The sequence below is a fragment of the Stomoxys calcitrans genome, chromosome 4 (assembly GCF_963082655.1).
Source record: "Stomoxys calcitrans chromosome 4, idStoCalc2.1, whole genome shotgun sequence".
NCBI classification, from domain to species: domain Eukaryota; kingdom Metazoa; phylum Arthropoda; class Insecta; order Diptera; family Muscidae; genus Stomoxys; species Stomoxys calcitrans.
In genome coordinates, this window is record NC_081555.1 from 132,503,335 (window position 1) to 132,528,860 (window position 25,526).

The window sequence follows — 25,526 nt, forward strand, 5'->3', positions numbered from 1 at the left end:
ATGAACCAAAACTTGATATTAGTTGTAATAACAAGGCAATTCTTTTCTTTTATCCTTTGTTTGCCTTAAAAGCGATACCGGGAAAAAGGTCGACAAAGGCGATCCATGGTGGAGGGTATATATGATTCGGCCCGAGCGAACTTATATGTTTTTGATATAATTTAAGACTAGTTTCTATAAACGAAAGATTTGTTGTCTTTACGTATCAAACATTATGCATACAAGAAAATTAAAAATAATGAATTAATATATATAATATATACGAATTATGGTATTTGCAAACAAATTTTAAAATTAAATGTAAAACTAAATATGCAAAAATTATGTGTGTGAGATAATCACGCTGTGTTATTGATCGTGTTCTTCCTAAGATCCATCACCATATTGTAAACCAGTTTATGGAAAATTGGAGAATCGAGGCCAATGTGGAAATATCCCTCCCGATTTTTCCAGTCATTATGCAGGGCAGAAATCTAAGGAAAAGAAACAAAATATAAAAATGGTTTAGTTAATAATTTGTTGCAAAAAAGTTTTTCTCTAAAACAAAACATTAAGAAGTTATTATTTAGGTTGATGGGCAATATACAGTGTCGTGCAAAACAAAAGCAACGCTTTTTCATATTGATGCAAATAATCCTAAATTTCGATTAATGCATTATGTGCATTAAAATTGTGTTGAAACTGTAGGAAACACAAGATTAAACCATTATATAGGAATTTTCTTGCTTGAAAATAATCCAACAGCAGAGGGGATAAAGGCATTCGTATTAAAATCTGCTATTTAAATTTCACCAAATAAATTTCGATTTATAAATAAAAAACTTCAGAGTAACAAAAAATAAAATTTTAAAACTTTTCACTACGACATCGATCTTACCAAAATTCAATTTTTTTTTAGTTTGTTCTCTTGAAAATATTTTTGTTGTCTGGTGTGCAACTTTTGCAATTTTTGTCAGCAGGTCTTCTGTAGAGCATAGTTCTATAATTAGAGTCGAAACCGCATTACTAATAAACGCTTTAGTGAAAAATTCCGCTTAAGTGAAACTTGATGGAAAGAACCATTCATTTCATAAGTGAAAAATCGCTTAAGTGGAAAATATCGCTAAACCGAAAAGGTTTCTGTTTTTAATGAAACTGAAATCGCATAAGTGAAAAAATTATCGCTATAAGAAATTATCTGGAATTGGAAAAATTTGTGTGTCAACTGTCTCTGATTTTTAAAGACCTTTACTGAGTATTGGTCTTTTCAGCTCAAGTAATTTCATATAACATTAGTATGTCGACGTAGAAATTCGCTTTAACTGATGCTTATATCGCCCGGTAGCTGAGTTGGTAGTGTGCTCGGATTACCAGTGCGGGGTTGTGGATTCGATTCCCATCAGGGCCTCTTCTGTCTCTATTGTGGTATCACAATGGACTAAAATTGTCTAAGCGAGTCTGTTCGGAAATAGACTGTCACTCTTACCTTACCGTTCCTATGCTTATATCGCTTAACTGTAAAAAGTAAAAAGGCATTAAGTTCGGCCGGGTCGAACTTTGGATACCCGCCACCTCGGATATATATATATAAACCCACTTTCGTCACAATCTGGTGAAAATTGGATAACATTAAAATCTAAACAAAATCGGGTAATAAATCGAGAGGCTTTACACAACTCATTGTTTCAAATATCAGCGAAATCGGGTTACAAATAAAGCTTTTATGGGCTTCAGACCCTTTATAGGGGAGATCGGTTGTATGGCAGCTATATCCATATATAGTCCGATTCGAACCATATTTGGGACGGATGTCGGGAGACATAAAACTGCCCACTGTTTCAAATTTCAGCGAAATCGGGTATTAAATAGAGCTTTTATGGGCTTCAGACCCTTTATCGGCAGATCGGTCTATATGGCAGCTATATAAAAATATAGTCCGATCTGAACAACATTTGGGACGGAGGCCGAGAGGCTTAACACAACCCACTGTTTCAAATTTCAACGAAATCGGGTTATAAATAAAGCTCTTATGGGCTTCAGACCCTTTAAATATAGTCCGATTCGAACCAGATTTGGGACGGATGTCGTGAGACATTAAACTGGCCACTGTTTCAAATTTCAATCGGATCCTTTATCGGCAGATTGGTCTATATGGCAGCTATATATAAATATAGTCCGATATGGACCATACTTGGGTCAGATGTCGGGAGGCCTAAAACTACTCACTGTTTCAAGTATTAGCGAAATCGGATGAAAAATAAATCATTTATAGGCATAAGACCCTTTATCGGCAGATCGATCTATATAGCAGCTATACCCAAATATTGTCCGATCCATTTAAGAACTTATGCATCAAAAAGACGTATCTGAGCCAAATTTCAGCTCAATATCTCAATTTTTGAAGGACGGACGGACAGACACATGGACATCGTTAAACCGTCTTAGAATTATATGACGATCCGAAATATATATACTTTGTAGGGTCGGATATTGATAATTTGATTTGTTGCAAACGCAATGACTTAATGAATATACCCCCTATGCCACGGTGGTGGGTATAATAACGGATAAGTGAAACCAAATTTATGACTATTTATCGTTTCACTTATCTGGTTTCGACTGTACCTTACACAACCAGGTTTTCCATTTTTTATACGCTTCACCATAGGATGGGGATATACAAATGTAGTCATTCCGTTTGTAACACCTCCAAATATTCGTCTAAGACCCCATAAAGTATATATATATATATATATATTCATAATCGTCTCGCCGTTCTAAATCGTTCTAGCCGTGTCCGTCCGTCTGTCTTTCAAAATCACAATAGCGGTCGAACGCGTAAAGCTAGTCGCTTGAAATTTTGCACACATACTTAATATCGATGTAGGACGTTGGGGATTGCAAATGGGCTATTTCGGTTTAGATTTAGATATATCTCGCATATATACCGATCTTTCGATTAAACTTCTTGAGCCCCTAAAAGCTGCAATTTTTGTCTGATTGGGCTGAAATTTTGCATGTAGTGTTCTGTTATGACTTTCAACAACGTGCTAAGTACGGTTTAAATCGGTCTTTAACCTGATATAGCTCCCATAAAAACCGATTTTTGAATTCTTGAGTCCTTACAAGCCTCAGTTATTGCCCGATTTGGTTTAAATTTTGGTATTCCAACAACTGTGCCAAGTACGATCCGAATGGGTTTGTAACCTGATATAGCTGCCATATAAACCGATCTCCCGATTTGACTTCTTGAGCCCATACAAGCCGAAATTTTGGTCCGATTTGGCTGAAATTTTGCACGTTGGATTCTGGTATGACTTTCAATAACTGTGCCAAGTAAAATCCAAATCGGTTTATAACCTGCTACCTACCATATAAACCGATGTCCAGATTTGACTTCTTGAGCCCTTACAAGACGCAAGTTTTGTCCCGTTTGGCTTAAGTTTTGCGTTTGGTGTTCCTTTATGATTTTCAACAATTGTACCAAATAAAGTCCAAATCATTCTATAACCTGATATAGCTTCCGTGTAAACCGATCTCCCAGTTTGAATTCTTGAGCCTTTACAAGACCCAATTTTTGTGTAATTTAGCTGAAATTTTTAACGTAAGTTTGAAAGTTTGAAACTGATAGGACTTCCAACAACTGTGCAAAGTACGGTTCAAATCGGTCTATAACCTGATATAGCTCCCATATAAACCGAACTCTCGATTTGACTTCTTGAGCCTTTACAAGCCGCAATTTGGCTGAACTTTTTTATAGTGTTTTATTATGACTTCCAACAACTGTGTCCATTACGTTCCAAATCGGTCTATAACCTGATATAGCTCCCATGAAAACCGATCTCTCAATTTGACTTCTTGAGACCTTGCAAGCCCAAGTTATTGTGCGATTTGGCTGAAATTTTGCATGTGGTGTCTGGTATGACTTCCAACAATTGTGCTAAGTACGGTACAAATCGGTCTTTAACTTGATATAGCTCCCATATAAACCGATCTCCCGATTAGACTTCTTGAATCGTTACAAACCGCAATTTTTGTCCGATTTGGCAGAAATTTTGCATCTGTTATCACTTCCAACAACTGTGTCAAATATGATCCAAATCAGTGTATAAACTGATATAGCTCTCATGTAAACCAGTCTCTCGATCATCCTTGTTCGGTTCGTTGAAGCTTTAATATTTTCTGGTTTGACAGAAGTTTGGTTTGTAGAATAAAATTATGCCCTTAAACTAAATTAATTTTTTTTTATAAATTTTTGCCAGAATCCATGGTTGTGGGTTTCCAAGATTTGTCCCGGCCGAACTTACCACGCTTTTACTTGTTTTAATATTGCAATACTCGTAGAACATTTTGTGAACTTACAATTACTTCTTCTCGGATAAATTGGTATGTCGTCTGTGTCTCCTACTTAAATAAATATAAGGGCATAATGTTTCATGTTAGCTTTACTTTTGCCTTAAACTCACACATTTCACTACACAGATAAAAATAATTTTTGAAATACAACAACTTTTGTCGCAAAAAGAACGACGAAATTTGTTAATTTTCCTGCAACAAGTTATGTTAAATCTCAACGATCCAAAGTACAAATTTGTTGCTGAAAGGCACTCACCTTGCAAGACAACATTTAACAACAATATTATTGAAAACAAAACAAACCAGTAAGGAAAGGCAAAAGTCGGGCGGTGCCAACTTTATAATACCCTACACCTACCCTATAAGTGCAAAGTGGGAGCTATATCTAAGTCCTAACCAATTTTGATGGACCTCGGCGTATGTTTTCAGATGGGTTATTCAACGATCCGTATCTAATTTCATGCAAATATGTTCAAATTGCAATAACTACGATTGACAAATGACAACATTATTGCAAATTACCTAAAATCTGACGAATCTGTTTTGACTTTCAACAACTGTGCCAAGTACTGTTCAAATCGGTCTATAACCTGATATAGCTCCCATATAAACTGATCTACCGATTTGACTTCTTGAGCCTTCTCAAGTCGCAATTTTTGTCCGATTTGGCTGAAATTTTGCATGCGGTGTTCTGTTATGACTTCCAACAACGATCTGGCCATGTCCGTCCGTCTGTATGTCGAAAGCACGCAAACTTTCGAAGAAGAAGCTAAGCGCTTGAAACTTAGCAAAAATACTTTTTATTAGTGTATGTCATTTGGGATTGTAAATGGGCGATATCAGTCCTTGTTTTGATGTAGCTGCCATAAACCGATCTAGGGGCTTCTTCTTGAGCTTCTAGAGGGCGCAATTCTTATGCGAGTTGGCTGAAATTTTGAACATATCGTTTTTGAATGACTTCCAACAACTGTGTCAAGCATGGTCCGATTAGACTTCTTGAGCCTCTAGAGGGCGCGATTGTTATCTAATTTGGCTGAAATCTTGCACATGTCGTTTTAGAATGACTTCCAAAACTGTGGCAAGGTCCTAGACGGCTCAATTCTTATCCAATTTTGACTAATATAGCTGCCATGTAAACCGATCTCCCAATTTGACTTTCTCAGCCTCTTGAAGGCACAATTATTACTTGATTTTCCTGAAATTTTGTTGGTGATATTTTTATATGACTTTAACGGCATGACAAGTACATATAGGTCAATAACTTGATATAGCTCATTCAATTAACTTGTCCAATGCGAGCCATGGTAAAGGTATATAAGATTCAGCCCGACCGAACGCTTTTACTTGTTTACATCTTCAATAAAAGGTAGTTGATTGGAGGCCACCGTAGCGCTGATATTAGCATGTCCGCCTATGACGCTGAACGTCTGGGTTCGAATCCTGGCGAGACCATCAGAAAAAATTTTCAGCGGTAGCTTTCCCCTCCTAATGCTGGCAACGTTTGTGAGGTTCTATGACATGTAAAACTTCTCTCCAAAGAGGTGTCGCACGCCGTTCGGACTCGGCTATAAAAAGGAGGCCCCTTATCATTGAGCTTAAATTTGAATCGGACTGCACTCATTGCTAGGTGAGAAGTTTGCTCCTGTTCCTTAATGGAATGTTCATGGGCAAAATTTGCAGTTATGGTATTGGAGTACGAATCATACGTACAAATGTGAGGAAAAGGACTTTAAGAGTGAACAAAAAATATTAGTAAAAGACCTCCATGTAACAACTAAATAAACTTTCAATGCTTTATTAAAGAACAAAAACTCCCACCACTACACTGAGAGGTATGGAAATACCCATATAAAAACTAGTGACTTAAACAATCTGAAATCTTTGCCAAAAACTTTTTCTATTACATATCGACAAGCATGTGCACATCCATATGTTATTCACCAACTTCAATAAAATTATGCAGCAAAATTGGCAATATCAACTAAACTCAATTTAAATCGAATCAAATCAAAGCCATTATCATAACCAACGCCATAATCGTCATTATCTTATGCTTAAATTCAATGCGGCTCTTTGAAAAATGCTTTGAAATATAAAGGATGTGGAAAAGGATGGGGTAAAGCTTAATTTCGTTTTCATACAATTTTGACAAAAATTTAATTTACTACCGACGAAGTGTAATAAACACATATACACACCCACACACACACATATCCGTAACCACACACAAGTAAATATAACACATTTATTAATGACATTTTCAGACGAAACTTTTACACACCAAACTCTTGCATCCAGCCACACTCGTATAAACACACACATACTCACGTAGCCATACCCACATGGTTATAATTTTCATCATAACTGCCGTATGTCAAACCACAAACAACAACTACTTCCTATAAAAATTTTTTTGCCACTTCTACCAACTGCCGGTTGGAAAATGTGGTCTCGGCTGTGGTGGTTGTTCCACCACCACCAAGAAACATTGCGAGTAAATGTGTGTATCTGAAATATGCCCCATTGTGCTATGCTGATGCTGCTCTTGCTGCGGCATAGAAATCAAAGTAATCAAACCTTAAAAGATTTAATAAAAATCTCAGATGTATCTTGAATTTATTTACCTTTACATGAGTGAGTGACTGACTAGCTAGCTAGCTGGAGCAAGGCTGACAAAAACAATGTATCCTTAGTGGAGGAGCACGTGGAAGGTTTTATGTAGTCCTTGTGCCAATATGATGGCATAAAAATCTAACCTCCGACATCAAGCACTTCCGTCTACAGACAGTGTGTGTGTATATGTGTGAGTGTGTTGTTAGTGCGAAGGAACCCTTGTTTACAAATTGCCTAAATACGAGTATGTGAGGCATTTCAAGCATATGTCAGTCTGTTCAAAACGTCAATAACTGGCAATGAAATAAGCAAAAGTGCGATACTATAGGGGAGGCAAGTCCGCATATGATGCAGATCGCTTAGTATCGAGACTTGGCGGGCGCATAAGCAAACATTTCCAATGCGATTATCGCCTCACCGATGCTGACCTCATTTGTGTAACCTTAAGCCGCGGGAAACTTGATAAAATTTATAATTTTGATAAAATCAACTGAAAAAGAAGTAAAAAGGTTTTAAGTTAGGCAGGACCAAACTTCGGATACCCACCACCTCAGGTATATATATAAGGCACATTTCAACAAAATACGGAGAGTCCGCCCCCGCCCCGAACTTACCCCAATTTTCAAAAAACATCAGATCTCGGAGATGTGTGCACTGCAAATGCAAATTTTGCCCATGAACATTCCACTAAGGAACAGGGGCAAACTTCTCACATATCAATGAGTACAGTCCGATTCAAGTTTAAGCTCAATGATGATGATGTTCAGCGTCATAGGCGGACATGCTAACCTCTGCGCTACGGTGGCCTCCACTGCACTGATTAAAGGGAATTTTTGTATGCCTCCTTATGGTACCCCAAAAACCCGAAATTGGTATATAATTTTGTGGTCGAATTACCTGGGGGGACGCCCTATCCTAAAACCCACCAAAACGGACTTGTTTACCGATTGAAACAATATGGGTATCAAATGAAAGGTATTTAAGAGTAGAGTACGAACTTGGCATAAAAATGTCACCATAAGTGTCATGGGGTCCCCCAACCCCCAAAAACACCATCCAACAGGACACATTTACAGCTTTGGGCAATATGGGTATCAAATATAGGATATTTAAAATTAGAGAACCAATTTTGCACAAAAAATTTATTTCTTATTTCTACTCCCAAGACACCTCAACAGGGCGTATTTGCAGAATGGGACCATATGGGTATCAAATGATAAGTATTTAAAAGTAGAGTAAAAAGATGATATAAAAATGCATTCCTTGGTGTCTGAGGCGCCCCCCAAAACCCCTCATCAAGACATATTGGCCGATTGGGACCATATGGGTATCAAAATAAAGGCGTTTGGAAGTAGAGTACACTTCTGATATAAGAATTTCATCCAAAAACCCGAAATTGGTATTTGTGGTCAAATTACCTGGGGGGACGCCCCATCCTAAAACCCACCAAAACGGACTTGTTTACCGATTGAAACAATATGGGTATCAAATGAAAGGTATTTAAGAGTAGAGTACGAACTTGGCATGAAAATGTTACCATAAGTGTCATGGGGTCCCCCAACCCCCAAAAACACCATGCAACAGGACACATTTACAGCTTTGGGCAATATGGGTATCAAATATAGGATATTTAAAAGTAGAGAACCAATTTTGCATAAAAAATTTATTTCTTATTTCCACCCTTCAAGACACCTCAACAGGACGTATTTGCAGAATGGGACCATATGGGTATCAAATGACAAGTATTTAAGAGTAGAGTAAAAAGATGATATAAAAATGTATGCCTTGGTGTCTGAGGCGCCCCCCAAAACCCCTCATCAAGACATATTTGGCGATTGGGACCATATGGGTATCAAAATAAAGGTGTTTGGAAGTAGAGTACACTTCTGTTATAAGAATTTGATCCAAAAACCCGAAATTGGTATACAATTTTGTGGTCAAATTACCTGGGGGGACGCCCCATCCTAAAACCCACCAAAACGGACTTATTTACCGATTGAAACAATATGGGTATCAAATGACAAGTATTTAAGAGTAGAGTAAAAAGATGATATAAAAATGTATGCCTTGGTGTCTGAGGCGCTCCCCACCCCCCAAAACCCCTCATCAGGACATATTTGCCGATTGGGACCATATGGGTATCAAATTAAAGGTGTTTGGAAATAGAGTACACATCTGTTATAAGAATTTGATCCAAGGTGACTACGGGGCCTCCACAACCTCAAAAACCCCCAAATGGGCATGAATGTCAAACGTCGCAAGATGGTTATCTTTGGGAGTTGACTGTGAATCTGGTATACACATTGGAGACAGAGTCTCGGACCGGCCCATTCACAAAATACGTGTAGTTTGCGCGGGATAATATGCGAATTAAAAAAAAGGGGTATGTCTGTAGACTTCAAATCTTATGCTGATATAAGGATTCAAGTATCTGAGTCACGCCGTTGAACAGGCCATGTGACATTAAAGGTCTCAAACAATATGCCTTTTGGGTCTTAGCGTTGGGGGGGACCCTCTCGGTTTAGCCGTTTTTGATTTTACGGAACAAACAAATAAAGAGTCTCATATAGTCATGATGGGTCATATGCCAATTTGGGGCGTTTTGGGGGGTGAGGAGGATCCCTACATTTCGATCTGATTTGGTATGCCAGATTCGTAATCTACTACCGAATACTTTCATTTGGGCCCCATATTGAGAGGGACGTTTAATTTGTCTGCTTTTAGAAGTTTTGGGTTAGGGCGACTTCCTGGGTACCTGGACCCTATTTTTAATACCATGCTCCATACTGTCCTTATCAGTCTACTTTTGATTTTTGGCGGTGTTTTTTGGGTAACGGGGGAGGGTCCGCCCCCTTCCGATATCAACAAATTACAAAGCCTATTCCTTCTTCCTGACTATATAGTCGTAATATACTCCCGAACACCTTTCATTTGAGTCCCATATTGTCATGCTCGTCCAATAAACCTATTTTAGGGTGGTTTGGGGTTGGAGCGGCCCCCAATTTACTTGGACCCAATTTTTAATATGAAATTCGTGCTCTACTCCTGAACACCTTTCATTTGAGTCCCATATTGTCCTGATCGGTACACTTTTAGTTTTGGATAGTACTTTTGGGGTAAGGGGGAGGGTCCGCTCCCCTCCCGATATCAAAAAATTAAAAAACATATGTTTCCTTTCAGACCAATCTACACAATCTGTGATATATAAATTAAGGCACTCTAGTAGCCTAGTTGGAGGCGTGTTCGAAATGCCAGAGCGGGGGTCGATTCCCAGCAGAGACCTTGGACTGCTGCTACTGTGATATCACATTGGACTTAAAATTGTCTAAGTGAGCCTGTAAAGAACTGCCACTCGTAACTAATCACAAATGCGACCTATACCTTGATTACAAGAATACATGGGCAGACAGAATGACGGACATGGCTAAATCGAATCAGGAGGTGATTCTAAGCCGATCGGTACACTTGTCGATGGGTGTAAATCTTCTCCTTCTTAGCGTTGCAAATAAATCCACAAAGTTGTAATACCCTGTGAAACGGTGGTGGTGGTGTAGGCTATAAAAATAGCGAAATTATCTATGGAAACGCTATCTTTATATAGAAAATCAGCTTAATGTTAAATATCTCATATGTAAAAATTTGCGTGGGTATTACAAAACCACCCCCTCATTTGTTGAAGGTGTAACGGAAAGCAATATTTTTTGGGTTTTGTTTCGGTGTTTTTTTTTTCCTGCCTTATGTTTGGCTTCACATCGAAGAATTGTAAGAAAATTGCCTAAAGTGGGTGTTTTGTTGTTTACTCAGGCTGACTGACTGGCTGGCTGGCTGTCAGTCGGGCACAGTTCGCCAAATGTTCAGTCATTCATTCTTGTTCTCATCAATGGCTCACTACCGAAGAGCAACAACACAAAAACAGACAACCACGATATAGCAAATCTGTGATGTGGCTTTCACAAGGCAAGAAATGATAAGTGTTTTGTCGAGGTAGAGTTTTATAGACGTGTGTTTGAGTGTGTGTGTGTGTTAAACAACAGATGAGCAAGAGAAGGTGCTGATTTTGCAAGTGTGTGTATGTGTGTTTTTGTGCACATGTGTGGTGGCTGTTTGTCCATGTGTCCCATCTAAATAAATGAGGAAGATAACACAAGACATCTAATAGTTGTGTGAGGTTATTGTTGCTGGTGGTATTGGTGTTGTTTCCGTTTCCATGTCGTTTTACCGAGAATAATAACAACTTGTACACCATCATCCATTTATTCCTCTATTCACACATGGGTTAAACCCCCCTACTCATGTTAAGGGTTACCAGTAAGAAATTCTGGGGTTAGGTAGAGATGGTTTGGAAAAATTTTACTTTTAAGGACATTTTTTAAAAACTTGGAATTGTGACTTTCATTGAAAATAAATAAAATGAAAATTGAAACAGAAAAATTTTGTTTGAAATTACGAGAATTTGAAATGTCGAGAATTTTCGTAAAAAAATTTACAATAATACACCAAAGGATGGCGGTATACTTATCTATTGGGTTGCCCAAAAAGTAATTGCGGATTTTTAATATAGTCGGCGTTGACAAATTTTTTCACAGCTTGTGACTCTGTAATTGCATTCTTTCTTCTGTCAGTTATCAGCTGTTACTTTTAGCTTGCTTTAGAAAAAAGTGTAAAAAAAGTATATTTGATTAAAGTTCATTCTAAGTTTTATTAAAAATGCATTTACTTTCTTTTAAAAAATCCGCAATTACTTTTTGGGCAACCCAATAGATAAGTATACCGCCATCCTTTGGTGGTAGGCATAAAAATTCCCCCAAAATTTTTTTTCTCTGCAGAAATTGGTCACAAATGGCAACACCGTTCCTGCATATATCTCTACAGTTGCTTTTGTATATTTGTATGTACCATGATATTATCAACATAAATCATTGCCTTGATATCGATATGTATTAAGAGTGTGTTTGTGTGTTGCTGTGCTCATTTGTTTCTGTCCTTTTGTGTGTTTCGATCCTGTCGGCCATCCCCCTTCTGTCACTTTTCGCATGGGTATTTATTCAAGGCATTAATTGAAAAAAACAAAAAAAAAATCCCATTCTTTGATTTGTCGTATGACCGAGGGTCATCCTATTTGCACACTTTATTTTGCTTCAGTGCTATTCAAGGCTTTTTTATCTTCTCCATAAAGGGGGATATCTTTGATTCTGTTGAAATTGTTCGCCAATTAACACCATTGATAGGACCATCGATTTTTTATCCCCTGATTTTGGGTAGTGATTTATCAAGAGTCGATTTATATGGGTTCAATTTATTTTGTGAGGAGGAGTGGTCATTTGTTGGACTCTTTGATAGCATTTTTTTTTTTGTTAGATCTGCAGTTATGTTCCATAGGTAAACAAAAATAAACGATTCCAATTATTTGAAATTTACTCCTATTGAACAACTGTAGTTTATATGAAGCGTATATAGCCTAACCCATTAACGATGAATGAGTAGATAAGAACCCGAAAATAGAGTAGTCTTTAACTAGTTCTAGTTAGGTAAAAGGTATGTTAATTCGGTTTAACAGGCATGAAGTGTTTGAATGGAAACTTTAAATATTTTTACTACAGTAGCAAAAATACTGCAAATAATTGTATTGATTATTGTTAGGATCATAGGCCACCGAAGCGCAAGATTCACATGGTTGTCTATGACCTTGAACGCCTGGGTCATAGAGCGAACATCAGACAAAATTTTTAAGCAGTGGTTTTCTTCCTCCCCCTGTTGATGTATCACCGGTTGAATTACAAGCTGGCTTAGGGAGATATACTCTGCTTGTATAACCATATCGTATATGCCTGTGGGAGGATGGGACACCAAGGTCACTTTCATTCCTAAAGCAGGAAAACATTACCACACGAAGGCGAAAGAGTTTCGTACTATTAGACTGTCATCCTTTGTGCTGAAGACTCTTGAGAGGTTGGTAGAAACATATATTAGGGCAAAGATCCCTGGGTTTCGTCTGTCTCGGCAACAACATGCATAAAGTAAGGGCAAGTCCACTGAAACAGCCCTTCATGACATAGTCGCCTACCTATATATATGCATCACATATCTTTATACCCTCCATCATAGGATGGGTCTAAGATCCCATAAAGTATATATATTCTTGATCGTCATGACATTTTGAGTCGATGTAGCCATGTCCGTCTGTCTGTCGAACTATCGAAGGATACTTCTTAATACTGCAGGTCAGTTGGGATTGTAATTGGTCCATTTTTGATTTAGCTGCCATATAAACCGGTCTTGGGTCTTGTTATGGATTTATGGTACCAATTCTGACAACTGTGCCAGGTATAGTCTAAATCGGTTGATAATCTGATATAGCTGCCATATAAACCGATCTTGGGTCTTGACTTCTAGAACTTCTAGAGTGGGCAATTCTTATTCGATTTGGTTGAAATTTTAAATGAAGTTTTCTGGTATGACTCAAAATGACTCAGTATGACTCAAAACAACTGTGCCAAGTATAGTCTAAATCAGTTCATAACCTGATATAGCCGCCAAATAAACCGATCTCCCGATTAGACTTCATAAGCCTCTAAAGGGCGCAATTCCTATTCGATTTGATTGAAAATTTGCATAACATGTTTCGTTATGACTTCCAACAACTGTGTTAAGTTCGGTTTTAATCGGCCCATAACCCGATTTGGCCGACATTTAGCGTGAAATATTTTTTTGAATTCCAACAACTGTGTCAAATATGGTCTAAATCAGTCCAAATCGTGATATAGCCGCCATATAAACCGATCTCGCGATAGACTTCTTGGGCCTCTAGAGGGCGCAATTATTATCCAATATGGTTGAAATTTTGCATATGTCGTTTTGGTATGACTTCCAACAACTGTTCCAAGTATGGTCTAAATCGGTATATAACCTGATATAGCTGTCATATAAACCGATCTTCCAGTTTGACTTTTTAAGCCTCAGGGTAGCGTAATTATTACTGTTTTTCTATGATTGGAGTTTTTCTATTTGAAAATGTCATTCAAAAACTTGATAAAAGCGATCCATGGTGGAGGGTATATAAGATTCGACCCGGCCGAACTTAGCACGCTTTTGATTGTTCATTTTCAGAGCCTTTGACAGCGTATTTCATGGCAGATCTTATTAAAATTTTGCACAATGTCTCCGATAACTGACTAGAATATGGTTCTTATTGGACCATATTTATATATAGCTTCCATACGGATTAATTTGCCTATTTAGGGTCATAGGCCCATAACAGGCAAATTTATTATCCGATTTGCCTGATAATTGGTACAGGGAGTTTTATTACTAGTCTCGTCCGAATCGGATAGTATTTCGATATAGTTCTCATATAGAACTGTCTGCCGATTTAGGATCTTAAGCCACATTTATTACCCGATTTCGCTGAAATTAAGAACAGGGAGTTAGAAAAGGCTCCCGAAATTCAAGCCGAATATGGTATAGATCGGCCATATTTGATATAGATATCATCAGGGACGTAACCAGGGGGGGTGGTTTCTTGCCCAACGATTTTGTCTAAAGAAAAAATTTATAACTAATAATTCTAAACAAAAATGATGCCCCCACCCAAAATAAAATCCTGGTTACGTCCCTGGCTACCATGTATCCCAATGTGCCAATTTTTGGTCTTAAGCACAAAAGTCTTTTTTAACCGATATTGCAGAAATTTGAGACTGTGACTTGTATAAGGCCCAAGTCAGCCCATATTTAAATATGAATGTGCATATAGTAAAGTAATAACAAGTACAGGAGTAAAGTTCAGCCTGACAAATTTAAGGATTAGATTCTGCAAAAAATTTTATATTATATTTGGTTGGTTAAATTTTACCCTGCGTTTCGAATTTCTATCAAATAAGGCAAAAAGTAAACTTCTAGCATGTAAACAAGGATAATCGAGGGATGGGTTTATTTGGCAAATATACTATATATCGATTTGGACTGTACTTGGCTCAGTTACTGGAAGCCGTAAGAGAACACTAGGTGCAAAATTTGAGCCAAATCGGACAAAAATTGCGGATTCCAGGGCTCAAGACAAGAAATCGATTTTAACAATACTTTACACACACTACGTGTAAAATCAGACCAATCGATTAACAATTGCGGCTTCGAGGGAATTAAAAAGTCAAGTCGAAGGAACACTTTATATGGAAGCTATATCCATATTCGGAAATAAATGTTTAATAAATTTTTGTCCCCATGACATAAATGTAAGGAAGAAAGTGGCACAGGGTACGCCACAGGGGTCATTTTATAGCAACTCCCATGGGGGACCACCATAAATAACCTTTTACGGATGCTGACTGAGGAGAGATTTGAACCCATCTGTTACGCAGACTATGTTATACGACTTCTAAGAGGTAAAGATCCGAATCAGTTATGCAAAAACACCAAAAGGGTCTTAGACATGGTATACGATCGGGCTAGACCAATGTTAACCCAGGGAAGAGTAAAATCTGCCTGTTCACGAGGGAGACGAAGGTGAGCCAATCTGACGCACCACGTTTCCTCAATGCAACGATTTCAATATCTGACAAGGTCAAATACAAAGGAGCGATTATGGAAAGGAAATTTAATTGTAAGTGCCACATTCAGGAGCATACTGAGAAGGCTCACAGATGTTGGGTTCTATGTAGATGGGCCGTAGGATCGAAATGGGATCTGAAACCGAGGATAGTCCTCTGGCCCATAGACATACATATTAAGTGTGAGACAGCAACTGCGGGTATGCGACTAAAGGCGATGGGAGAATGGAGGGAGGATAAGAGCAGGTCATACCATCGCGGTATAATCGGGGCGACAATAGGAAGTCTGGATAGAACGGAAAAAGTTTCGATTGGATACCTGAGATGACACCTATAGCCAACTGGTAGGCGTTGCTGCGAGCAGCACTGTTTTGGATTGACGAAACTCTAGTATTGCCACCTGTAAGATCATTCAACAAGACAGAGTGAACCTGGGGGTTTACATTGCGAGGCCAGGGACTGAGATCTTTTAACGACTGCTTGACCACAATGTGGTCCTGAAGCCGGAGATCCGGGCAAACACGGAATGCGTAAGGTGGTGTGGTTTTAAGGCGAGGTTGTCGACTGTGAACATCTTTATGGACAGTAAACTGGCCATCAGGGCAATAACAACCAAGACGGTCACGCACCATCTTGTAGAGGAAGAAGGAGATCAACGCCTTCTCTGAGGATGAAACGATCCGCATTGTTTGGGTGCAGGGCCATAGCGGAGTAAGGGGGATAGAAAAAGCGGACGATTTGGGAATGAAGGCCGGAGGACTGCCGTCAAACTTGGTTAACACGAAGCCTATCGGGTCGAAGCAGTCAGATTTTAGAGCGTGGAGTATGAAAGCGCATGTTACACTGTAGAACAGCGATGGGGGAGATCCGGAAGACGATCTTATTACTGAAAGAAAACAAGGAAGAAACAACATTGGACTACAAGCTCACTTATGCAAAATAGGTACTGCAAGTGATAGCATATGAAGGCCATGTGGGGAAGATAATCAGACGTTGAAGTATTTCCTAAGTCATTGCCTGGTTTTTGCAACTAACACACACTGGCACTTAGGTGGGGACACAATGCCAAACATGAACCAACTAAGGGTCGTGGTATGGAAAACAATTAGGCCTTTTGCAAGAAGCACGGAATTCTTGGCTTAGATTTTCGAGGTTACTTTTTATACTCTACACCAGAGGATGAGGGTATACTAATTTCGTCATTCTGTTTATAATACATCGAAATATTGATCTGAGACCCAACAAAGTAAATATATTCTTGATCGTCTTGACATTCTAAATCGATTAAGCAATGTCCGTCCTTCAGTCAGTCCGACTGCCTATCTGCTTGTCGCAAGCATGCTTTCTTTTAAAGTTATAAAGCGAGGCGCTTGAAATATTGCACAAATACTTCCGTTAAGTGTTGGTCAGTTCGGATTGTAAATGGGCAATATCGGTCTATGTTTTGATCATGGCTGCAGAGTAAAGTAATTTTTGCTCGACTCCGACAACTTAAAAAAAAAATTAAATTAAAAAAAAAAATCTTTTTATATCCTAAGCCAATATGCTACACCACTACTGTGTTACAACTTAGTGCAATTGTTTTTAACACCCAGAAGGAATAGAGATAGATCCATTGATAAGAACACCGATCGACTCAGCATCACTTTCTGATTTAATTATCTATGTCCGTCTGTTCATGTTAATGTCTATACTAACTACAGGTAGCAATTTTCATCCGATTGTCTTGAAATTTGGTACATGCATATTCTTTGGCCTAAACACGAAGCCTAATGAAAAAATCGGTTCACATTTGGTTATAGCTTCTATATACATGTTCTTCCGATTTGCAGTAATAATGCCATAAAATGGTTATTTGTTATCCGATTCTCTCGAAATTTGGCAGGAATGATTTGTTTGGCAGGAATGATTCATCGACATTACCGGTGAATTTCATAGAAATCAGTTCAGATTTAGATTTAGCTCTCATATATATGTTCGTCCAATTTTTACTTCTAAAGTCACAGCAAACGAATTTACTGACCAATCTAGCCAAATTTTGCGCAACGCTTTCCTAGACAACCACAATATCTGAGAAGTTTGCTCAAAATCGGTACAGATTAAGATGTAGCTCCCGTATATATGTTCGTTCGATTTTGAGAAATATTGCAAAAAAGGGCTTATTTCTCAACCAATTCTCTCGTAATTTGGCAGGAGGAATTGTCTTATAACTCTCGATATTACTGATGAATTTCATAGAAATTCGTTCAGATTTAGATATAGCTGCCATATATGTATATCGCCTGATTTTCACTTCTGTAGCCAATACAAGGTCATTTATTGACCAATCTTGCCACAATATTTGAGAAGTTTGCTCGAAATCGGTTCAGTTTTAGATACAGCTGTTATATATATGTTCGTCCGCTTTTGAGAAGTATTGCAATAAAGTGTTTTATAAAACAGTTCTATTCTTGGGTATGTTTCTACATATTCATCATTAATGGGCCCAGTCAGTCTACCCACATTCGTCCATCCGTTCAGTAGATTGCCGAAATCACGATAACGTTTGAACGAATGAGCCTATCCCCATGAAATTTTTCAAAGATCCTTTTTGTTGATGCAGGTCGTTGGCCGTTGGAAATGGGTCATTTGGTCCAGATTGGTTTTAGTTTATAATACTAAAATATGTTGTCGTTTGCCCGGTTCAAGAACTTAACCAGCGTAAGGGCCAAAAAGAAATGATGTTAAATTTGTAGCGTGATAACAATAGATGGATGAACAGACGCACGTATGGCAATGTCATCTAGAAATTTGCAACGATAAATAGAAAATTTAACTTTACAGAATGTTTTAAACGTTGAAGGATGTTTATCCTGAATGCCATGTTCTTCAACAAGATAAATATTTCAGAATGTTCAAATTTAATAAGAGTTTAAATTGGTATTGCTCTTTTTCGAGGAAAATTAATTACCCAGTTGATTTCCTCCAACAAGCTACATATTTAAAAGTTTAAAATTTAATAAGAGCTCAAATTGGCATTGCTCTTTTCGAGGAAATTTAATTACCCAATTGATTTCCGTTTAATTTTTTTTTAATGATGATATTGGCAAATTACTTCTGCATGACCTTTAAGTATATTTTACTGACTTTTAAACTTCTTGCGAATGAAAGTCAAGTTTTGTTTTTATTTACTTTCTTGCCGATAGCAAGAAATTCTTAAAAGCCAAATGAGTTGTTGGCTGTATTAGTGCGTAATAGATCTCAATTGATGAAGTGACGCAAATGCCTTACGTATATGCCGCCTATGGCAAACGATACAGTTTCGCAAAAGGTCACAGTTCCAAATGTAGGTGGTAGGTATGACTTTATAACCTGGCGGCAGCAGCAACAGATAAAATCAATTATTATTCGTTTGTGTATTAGTATACCCTACACCACTACTGTGGTACAGGGTATTATAGCTTAGTGAATTAGTTTGTAACACCCAAAAGGAAGGGAGATAGACCCATTGATAAGTATACCGATCGATCCGGAATCACTTTCTGATTCGATTTAGCTAAGTCCGTCTGTCTGTCCGTCCGTCCGTCTGTTCATGTTAATTTGTGTACAAACTACAGGTCGCAATTTTCATCCAATCGCCTTCAAATTTGGTACAGGCGTGTTTTTCGGCCTAGAGACGAAGCCTATTGAAATTGGAAAAAATCGGATCGGAATTGGATATAGCTCCCATATATATGTTCGCCCGATTTGCAGTAATAATGCTATAAAATGCTCATTTGTTAACCGTTTCTTTTGAAATTTGGCAGGAAGGATTTTTTACGATTATCGACATTATTGGTAAATCTGAAAGAAATCGGTTTAGATTTAGATATAGCTCTCATATATATATATAGCCCGATTTTCACTCCTAGAGCCATCGCAAGCGCATTTATTGAACAATCTTTCCAAAATTATTCACAACGCCTTCTTCAACGGCTATAGCAATATATTGGGTTGCCCAAAAAATAATTGCGGATTTTTTAAAAGAAAGTAAATGCATTTTTAATAAAACTTAGAATAAACTTTAATCAAATATACTTTTTTTACCCTTTTTTTCTAAAGCAAGCTAAAAGTAACAGCTGATAACTGACAGAAGAAAGAATGCAATTACAGAGTCACAAGCTGTGAAAAAATTTGCCAACGCCGACTATATTGAAAATCTGCAATTACTTTTTGGGCAACCCAATATATGAGAAATTTGATTAAAATCGGTTCAGATTTGGATATAGCTCCCATATATATGTTCGCCCGATTTGCTGTAATAATTCAATGAAAATGTCATTTGTCAACCGATTCTTTCGAAATCTGGCAGGAAGGATTTTCATACGACTATCGACATTATTGATAAATTTCAAAGAAATCGGTTCAGATTTAGATATAGCTCTCATATATATATATATTGCTCGATTTTTACTCCTAGAGCCATTGCAAGCGCATTTATTGACCAATCTTCCCAAAATTTTGTACAACACCTTCCTCGGCGACTGCTACAATATCTGAGAAATATGCTTGAAATCGGTTAAGATTTGGATATAGCTCCCATATATATGTTCGCCCGATTTACAGAAATAATGCAATAAAATGGTCATTTGTTAACCGATTTTCTCGAATTTTGGCAGGAAGAATTTTTTTATGACTCTCGACATTATTGGTAAATTCCATAGAAATCGGTTCAGATTTAGACATAGCTCTCATATATATATATATATATAGTCCGACTTTTACTCCTAGAGCCATTGCAAGCGCATTTATTGACCAATCTTCCCAAAATTTTGTACAACGCCTTCCTCAACGACTATCTTAATATATAAGAAGTTTGCTTGAAATCGGTTCAGATTTGGATATAGATCCTATATATATGTTCGCCCGATTTGCACAAATAATGCAATAAAATGGTCATTTGTTAACCGATTCTCTCGAAATTTGGCAAGAAGGATTTTTTTATTACTCTCGACATTACTGGTGAATTTCATAGAAATCAGATCAGATTTAGATATATTTCTCATTTATATATATCGCCCGATTTTCACCCCTAGAGCCATTGCAAGAGCATTTATTGACCAATCTTCCCAAAATTTTGTACAACGCCTTCCTCAACGACTATCATAATATCTGAGAAGTATGCTAGAAATCGGTTCAGATTTGGATATAGCTCCCATATATATGTTCGTCCGATTTGCAGCAATAATGCAATAAAATGGTCATTTGTTAACCGATTCTCTCGAAATTTGGCAGGAAGGATTTTCTTATGACTATCGACGTTGCTCGTAAATTTCATACAAATCGTTTCAGATTTAGATATAGCTCTCAAATATATATATATATATATATATATATATATATATATATATATATATATATATATATATATATATATATATATATATATATATATATATATATATATATATATATATATATATATATATATATATATATATATATATATAGCACGATTTGTACTCCTAGAGCCATTGCAAGCGCATTTATTGAACAATCTTTCCAAAATTTTGTACAACGCCTTGCTCGACGACTTCCACAATATCTGAGAAGTTTGCTCGAAATCGGTTCAGAATTAGATATAGCTCCCATATATATGTCCGTCAGATTTTTGGCGACTTCCAATAATGTTGTCATTTGTCAACCGCAGTTATTACAGTTTGAACACATTTGCTCGCTGAGGTTTTAAATACAGGGTAGGTGTAGGGTATTATACAGTCGGCACCGTCCGACTTTTGCCCTTCCTTACTGGTTTTTGAAAGAAATTGTTGCACGTTCAATGTCGTTATATGTAAATTATAGCTCCTAACATTAAATAATCTAGCTTACTGCCTAAGCAATGTGTGGAAAAGTGATTGCCTTATTTGCTTTACCTTAAGATATTCAACACATGACAATCCTTATAACTTGGTCCCTTGCAATCCTTTCGTTTAGTTAACCTTAAATAGATGTTGCTGTAACAGCTACACTTTCTCGTTTTGTTTCTTTTTCGTTGCGAATTTCGTTTAAATGATACTTCTCAAATTTCCTCAAGAGTTCATTTTTTTTGTGTTAACTCGACAAAGACCAGTCCTAAAGATTTTTTCAAATGGTTTTTTTTTGCTCATGTCCTTTGCTGATGTTTTGATTCTCTTAGTGTTGCTGTTGCTTCCCAACTTGTGTCCAAACTTATTTTCATTACACTTTTGCCATCAATAAAAAAAAGAGAAGAAAAGCAGAGAAATGACAAGAGGGCGAAAACATTCCAACATGAAATAAACTTCAAGGATATGAACTTAGAGAGGGCTTAGATGGTAAGGGCTTGCGAACGATGGCATGAGATGCCGAAGTATAATCCCAAGGCTAAACATACTTTCTTTAAGATTTCTTTAAGTGTTTTTCACTTATTCATTTTCCTTTTTATTGTACTCGTTTTTTGTTTGATTTCTTTGTATTTTTTTCTGGAGACAAGGACGAAGATGATTTTTGTCACACAGCAGTTTAAGAGTTTGCCTCTCAATGTAAAAGTGATGACGACGTTATGTTAGTGTTGTCCTCAAGTCCCTTTTTACCACTTACAATTTGAAGTAAGTGCCTACTTTGTCATATATTGGGTTGCCCAAAAAGTAATTGCGGATTTTTTAAAAGAAAGTAAATGCATATTTAATAAAACTTAGAATGAACTTTAATCAAATATACTTTTTTTACACTTTTTTCTAAAGCAAGCTAAAAGTAACAGCTGATAACTGACAGAAGAAAGAATGCTTTTACAGAGTCACAAGATGTGAAAAAATTTGTCAACGCCGACTATATGAAAAATCCGCAATTACTTTTTGGGCAACCCAATACTTTGATGAAAAAAAAGGGCTCCATATGTATGAGAAATACATGAAATTACCAAACGCTGAACTTTGTTTAATAAAAGAAGTAAGTTAAGTAAATTTTTGGCTAATAAGTCGGAAGTGCAATGTCTATATTGCCTAGCAGAAGTAAAACAAGTAAAAAGGCATTAAGTTGGGCCGGGCCGAACTTTGGATACCTACCACCTCGGGTATATATGTAAATCCCCTTTCGTCACAATCCGGTGAAAATTGGATAACTTATGCATCCAAGTTCGGCACGGTCATTGAGTGGTCTAATAAATATAAGTCACTGTTGAATTTTGTATTTCGAATTTTAACAAAATCGTGTAAAAAATAAAGCTTTCATGAGATCAGACCTCTTATCGGGAGATCGGTCTATTTGACAGCTATATCTAAATACAGTCCGATCTGAACCATATTTGAGTAGAATGTCGGGAAGCGCCAAACTATTCAGTTTCAAATTTCAGCGAAATCGATTAAAACAAAGCTTTTATGGACTTCAGACCCTTTATCGGCAGATCGGTATATAAAGCAGCGATATCAAACTATAGTCCGATCTGCACCATATTTAGGTCCGATATCGGGAAGCCTTAAACTACTCATTGTTTGAAATTTCAGCGAAATCGGTTAAAAATAAAGCTTTTGTGGGCTTAAGACCCCTTATCGGCAGATCGGTCTATATGGCAGCTATATCTAAATATACTCCCATCTGAACCATATTTAGGTTCGAAGTGGAGAGGCCTGAAACTACGCACTGTTTCAATTTCAGCGAAATCGGATAAAAAATAAAGCATTTATGGGCATAAGACCCTTAATTGGCAGATCAATCTATATATCAGCTATATTAAACTGGGGACTTGACTTTTTGAGCTTCTAGAGCACGCAAGTCCTATCCGATTCAGCTGAAATTTTGCATGACGTGTTTTCTTGTGACTTCCAACAACTGTGCCAAATAAGGTTCAAATCGGTTTATAACCTGATATAGCTGCCAAATAAACCGATCTGGGGTCTTGACTTCTTAAGCCTCTAGAGGTCTCAATTATTATCCGATTTGCCTGAAATTTTGAACGACGGATCCTCGCGTGACCATTAACATACGTGTTTATTATGGTCTGAATCGGTCTATAGCCTGATACAGCTCCCATATAAATCCATCTCTCCATTTTACTTCTTGAGCCCTCAAAGGGTGCAATTTTTATTCGAATTGGCTGACATTTTACACGGGTCTCCAACATATATCTTAATTGTGGTCCGAACCGGACCATATCTTGATATCCCTCTGATAGCAGACCAAATCTTTTTTTTATCCTTTTTTGCCTAAGAAGAGATGCCGGGAAAAGAAATCGACAAATGCGAGGCATGGTGGAGGGTATATAAGATTCGGCCCGGCCGTACTTAGCACGCTTTTACTTGTTCTGATTCCCCTTGTATTTTCTTAGCTCAGCCTTATAGACATACCAGTAGGGTGGTACAAAAAAAATTTGCAAATATGGTTCGAATGTGATATTCGCAAAATATTTAGTCCTTGATTCATTTTTATGGTAATTATTCTGCTTAGTTTTTGCCTGTAGAATTTTCTGTAATTTCTAGAGCTTTAGGCACTCATTTAATATAAAATTTGTTGGTCTTTAAACAAGTCTTTTGCTTTATTAACTACCTATTTGAAATTTTCCAACGTTGTTAACGCCCAACTAGATTTTTTTTTTAATTTTTTGCGCCAATCTAAACCTTCTAACGACTTGTAAATCAAAGACTACAACTCTAAATTATGCTAAGGATTTATTCCGGTGCCTTAATTGAAATGAACATCAAAACGAGAATTCCATTTGAAATAAATCCCCCTTTTTCTTAAATGGCTTGCTAGGCATTTGCCTCTGTTCAAATCAAAAAGGGGCACCAATTTGTTGCCATCTTTGGGTGCCGTTGTTGTTGTTTTCAGTTCTTGCTGATTGTGATGATGTTGCTATTGTTGATGTTACTGTGCCTTCCATTTTGCAAAATCCCACTTGAAATACTTTCAATGGTGTCCTAGGTAGGAGGTATACTCGTATTCGAATTGCATTTTTTTTCTCATTTTAATTTGTCCTTATTCCTTGCGTCGTTTTTTGCATTTCTAAATATTAAATTTTTTTTTTTCCATGAAAATTGTATTCCTTTTGCTGGTGTTGCAGCAGCAGCAATAGCAGCTGCTGTCTTTGTTGTTGTTTTACTTGTTATTCATTATCCTTGCAATAAGGCCGAGAATTAGAAATGGGCTTACTAACTCTCCATATTTATTTGGATGTAAGTGTGTGTAAGTTGTGCCGACTCGAACTACGTCTTCTGGCGTCCCTACAGTACTTGAGTGTTGGAGACCTAGCAACGACCACGAAAACACAATGCAACTGAGGGGTGAAAATCCACAGTCCACAGGAAGTTCTCTGTATATCGGCATTCATTGTATGCAACTTGTCTATCTTTTCCCTTCCGCTCATGGTCGTTGCCACTACCACCATCATCACTTTGCTGTTTTCGTTGGTGTTTTCATCACAATGGCTTGTGAGAAGGTAACCTGACAGCACGTTGACAGACCGACAAACCGTCAAGGAGTTCCTTATCTCGGTCGTCCGTGGAAAGTTGGCTCAGTATTTTTCCCGCCTGCTAAGTTTCGGCTCTCTACAGAGGGTAAGCCAGCCAAGCAGCCACTGCATTGACAAACAAACTGGCATTTGCACAGAAACACCGCAGTCACACTTCAAGACACAGTGTGGAAAAAAATAGGAATATTGTGTCAAATTATAACGAAACTCAAGAAGATAACTTATACATTTTCTAAAAATTTGCATTTCATAGCAAATTTTTTCAAAAATTGCTTTTTATGGAAATTTTCTTTAAGTTATGTTTTTATAAAATACTAGCCGATCCGGGCCCGCTCCGCTGCACCTTATTTAACTCTCTAATATCATTTCGGGTTGAGACACCTCGCACTGTATATCGAATTCGTGCCAATAGAGCCTATGTCCGCCTATAACGCTGAACGCCTGCGTTCAAATCCTGACGAGAGACTATGTTTGTTTTGACTGTAAGAGTGCAAAAAAAAATTTCAAACGAATTGAATTACCGATATTCGAGATCTGGTGGTTTTGAAAATTAGGGTAATGAGAAGTGCTTTTTAGGGGAGGGATGGCACTCAGAC

The 25,526-nt window shown here is 37.4% G+C and overlaps 1 protein-coding gene across 1 annotated transcript in view; it reads right to left on the reverse strand.

Moving 5' to 3' along the window:
* Nucleotides 1-338: 338 nt before the first annotated feature.
* Nucleotides 339-25,526, reverse strand: part of LOC131997027 (uncharacterized) — a 341,371-nt gene continuing 316,183 nt past the window's right edge. Inside the window, exon 6 of the mRNA XM_059367275.1 lies at nt 339-473. Within this exon, the coding sequence (XP_059223258.1) occupies nt 339-473 (135 nt within the window). The remainder of the gene's footprint in view (nt 474-25,526) is intronic.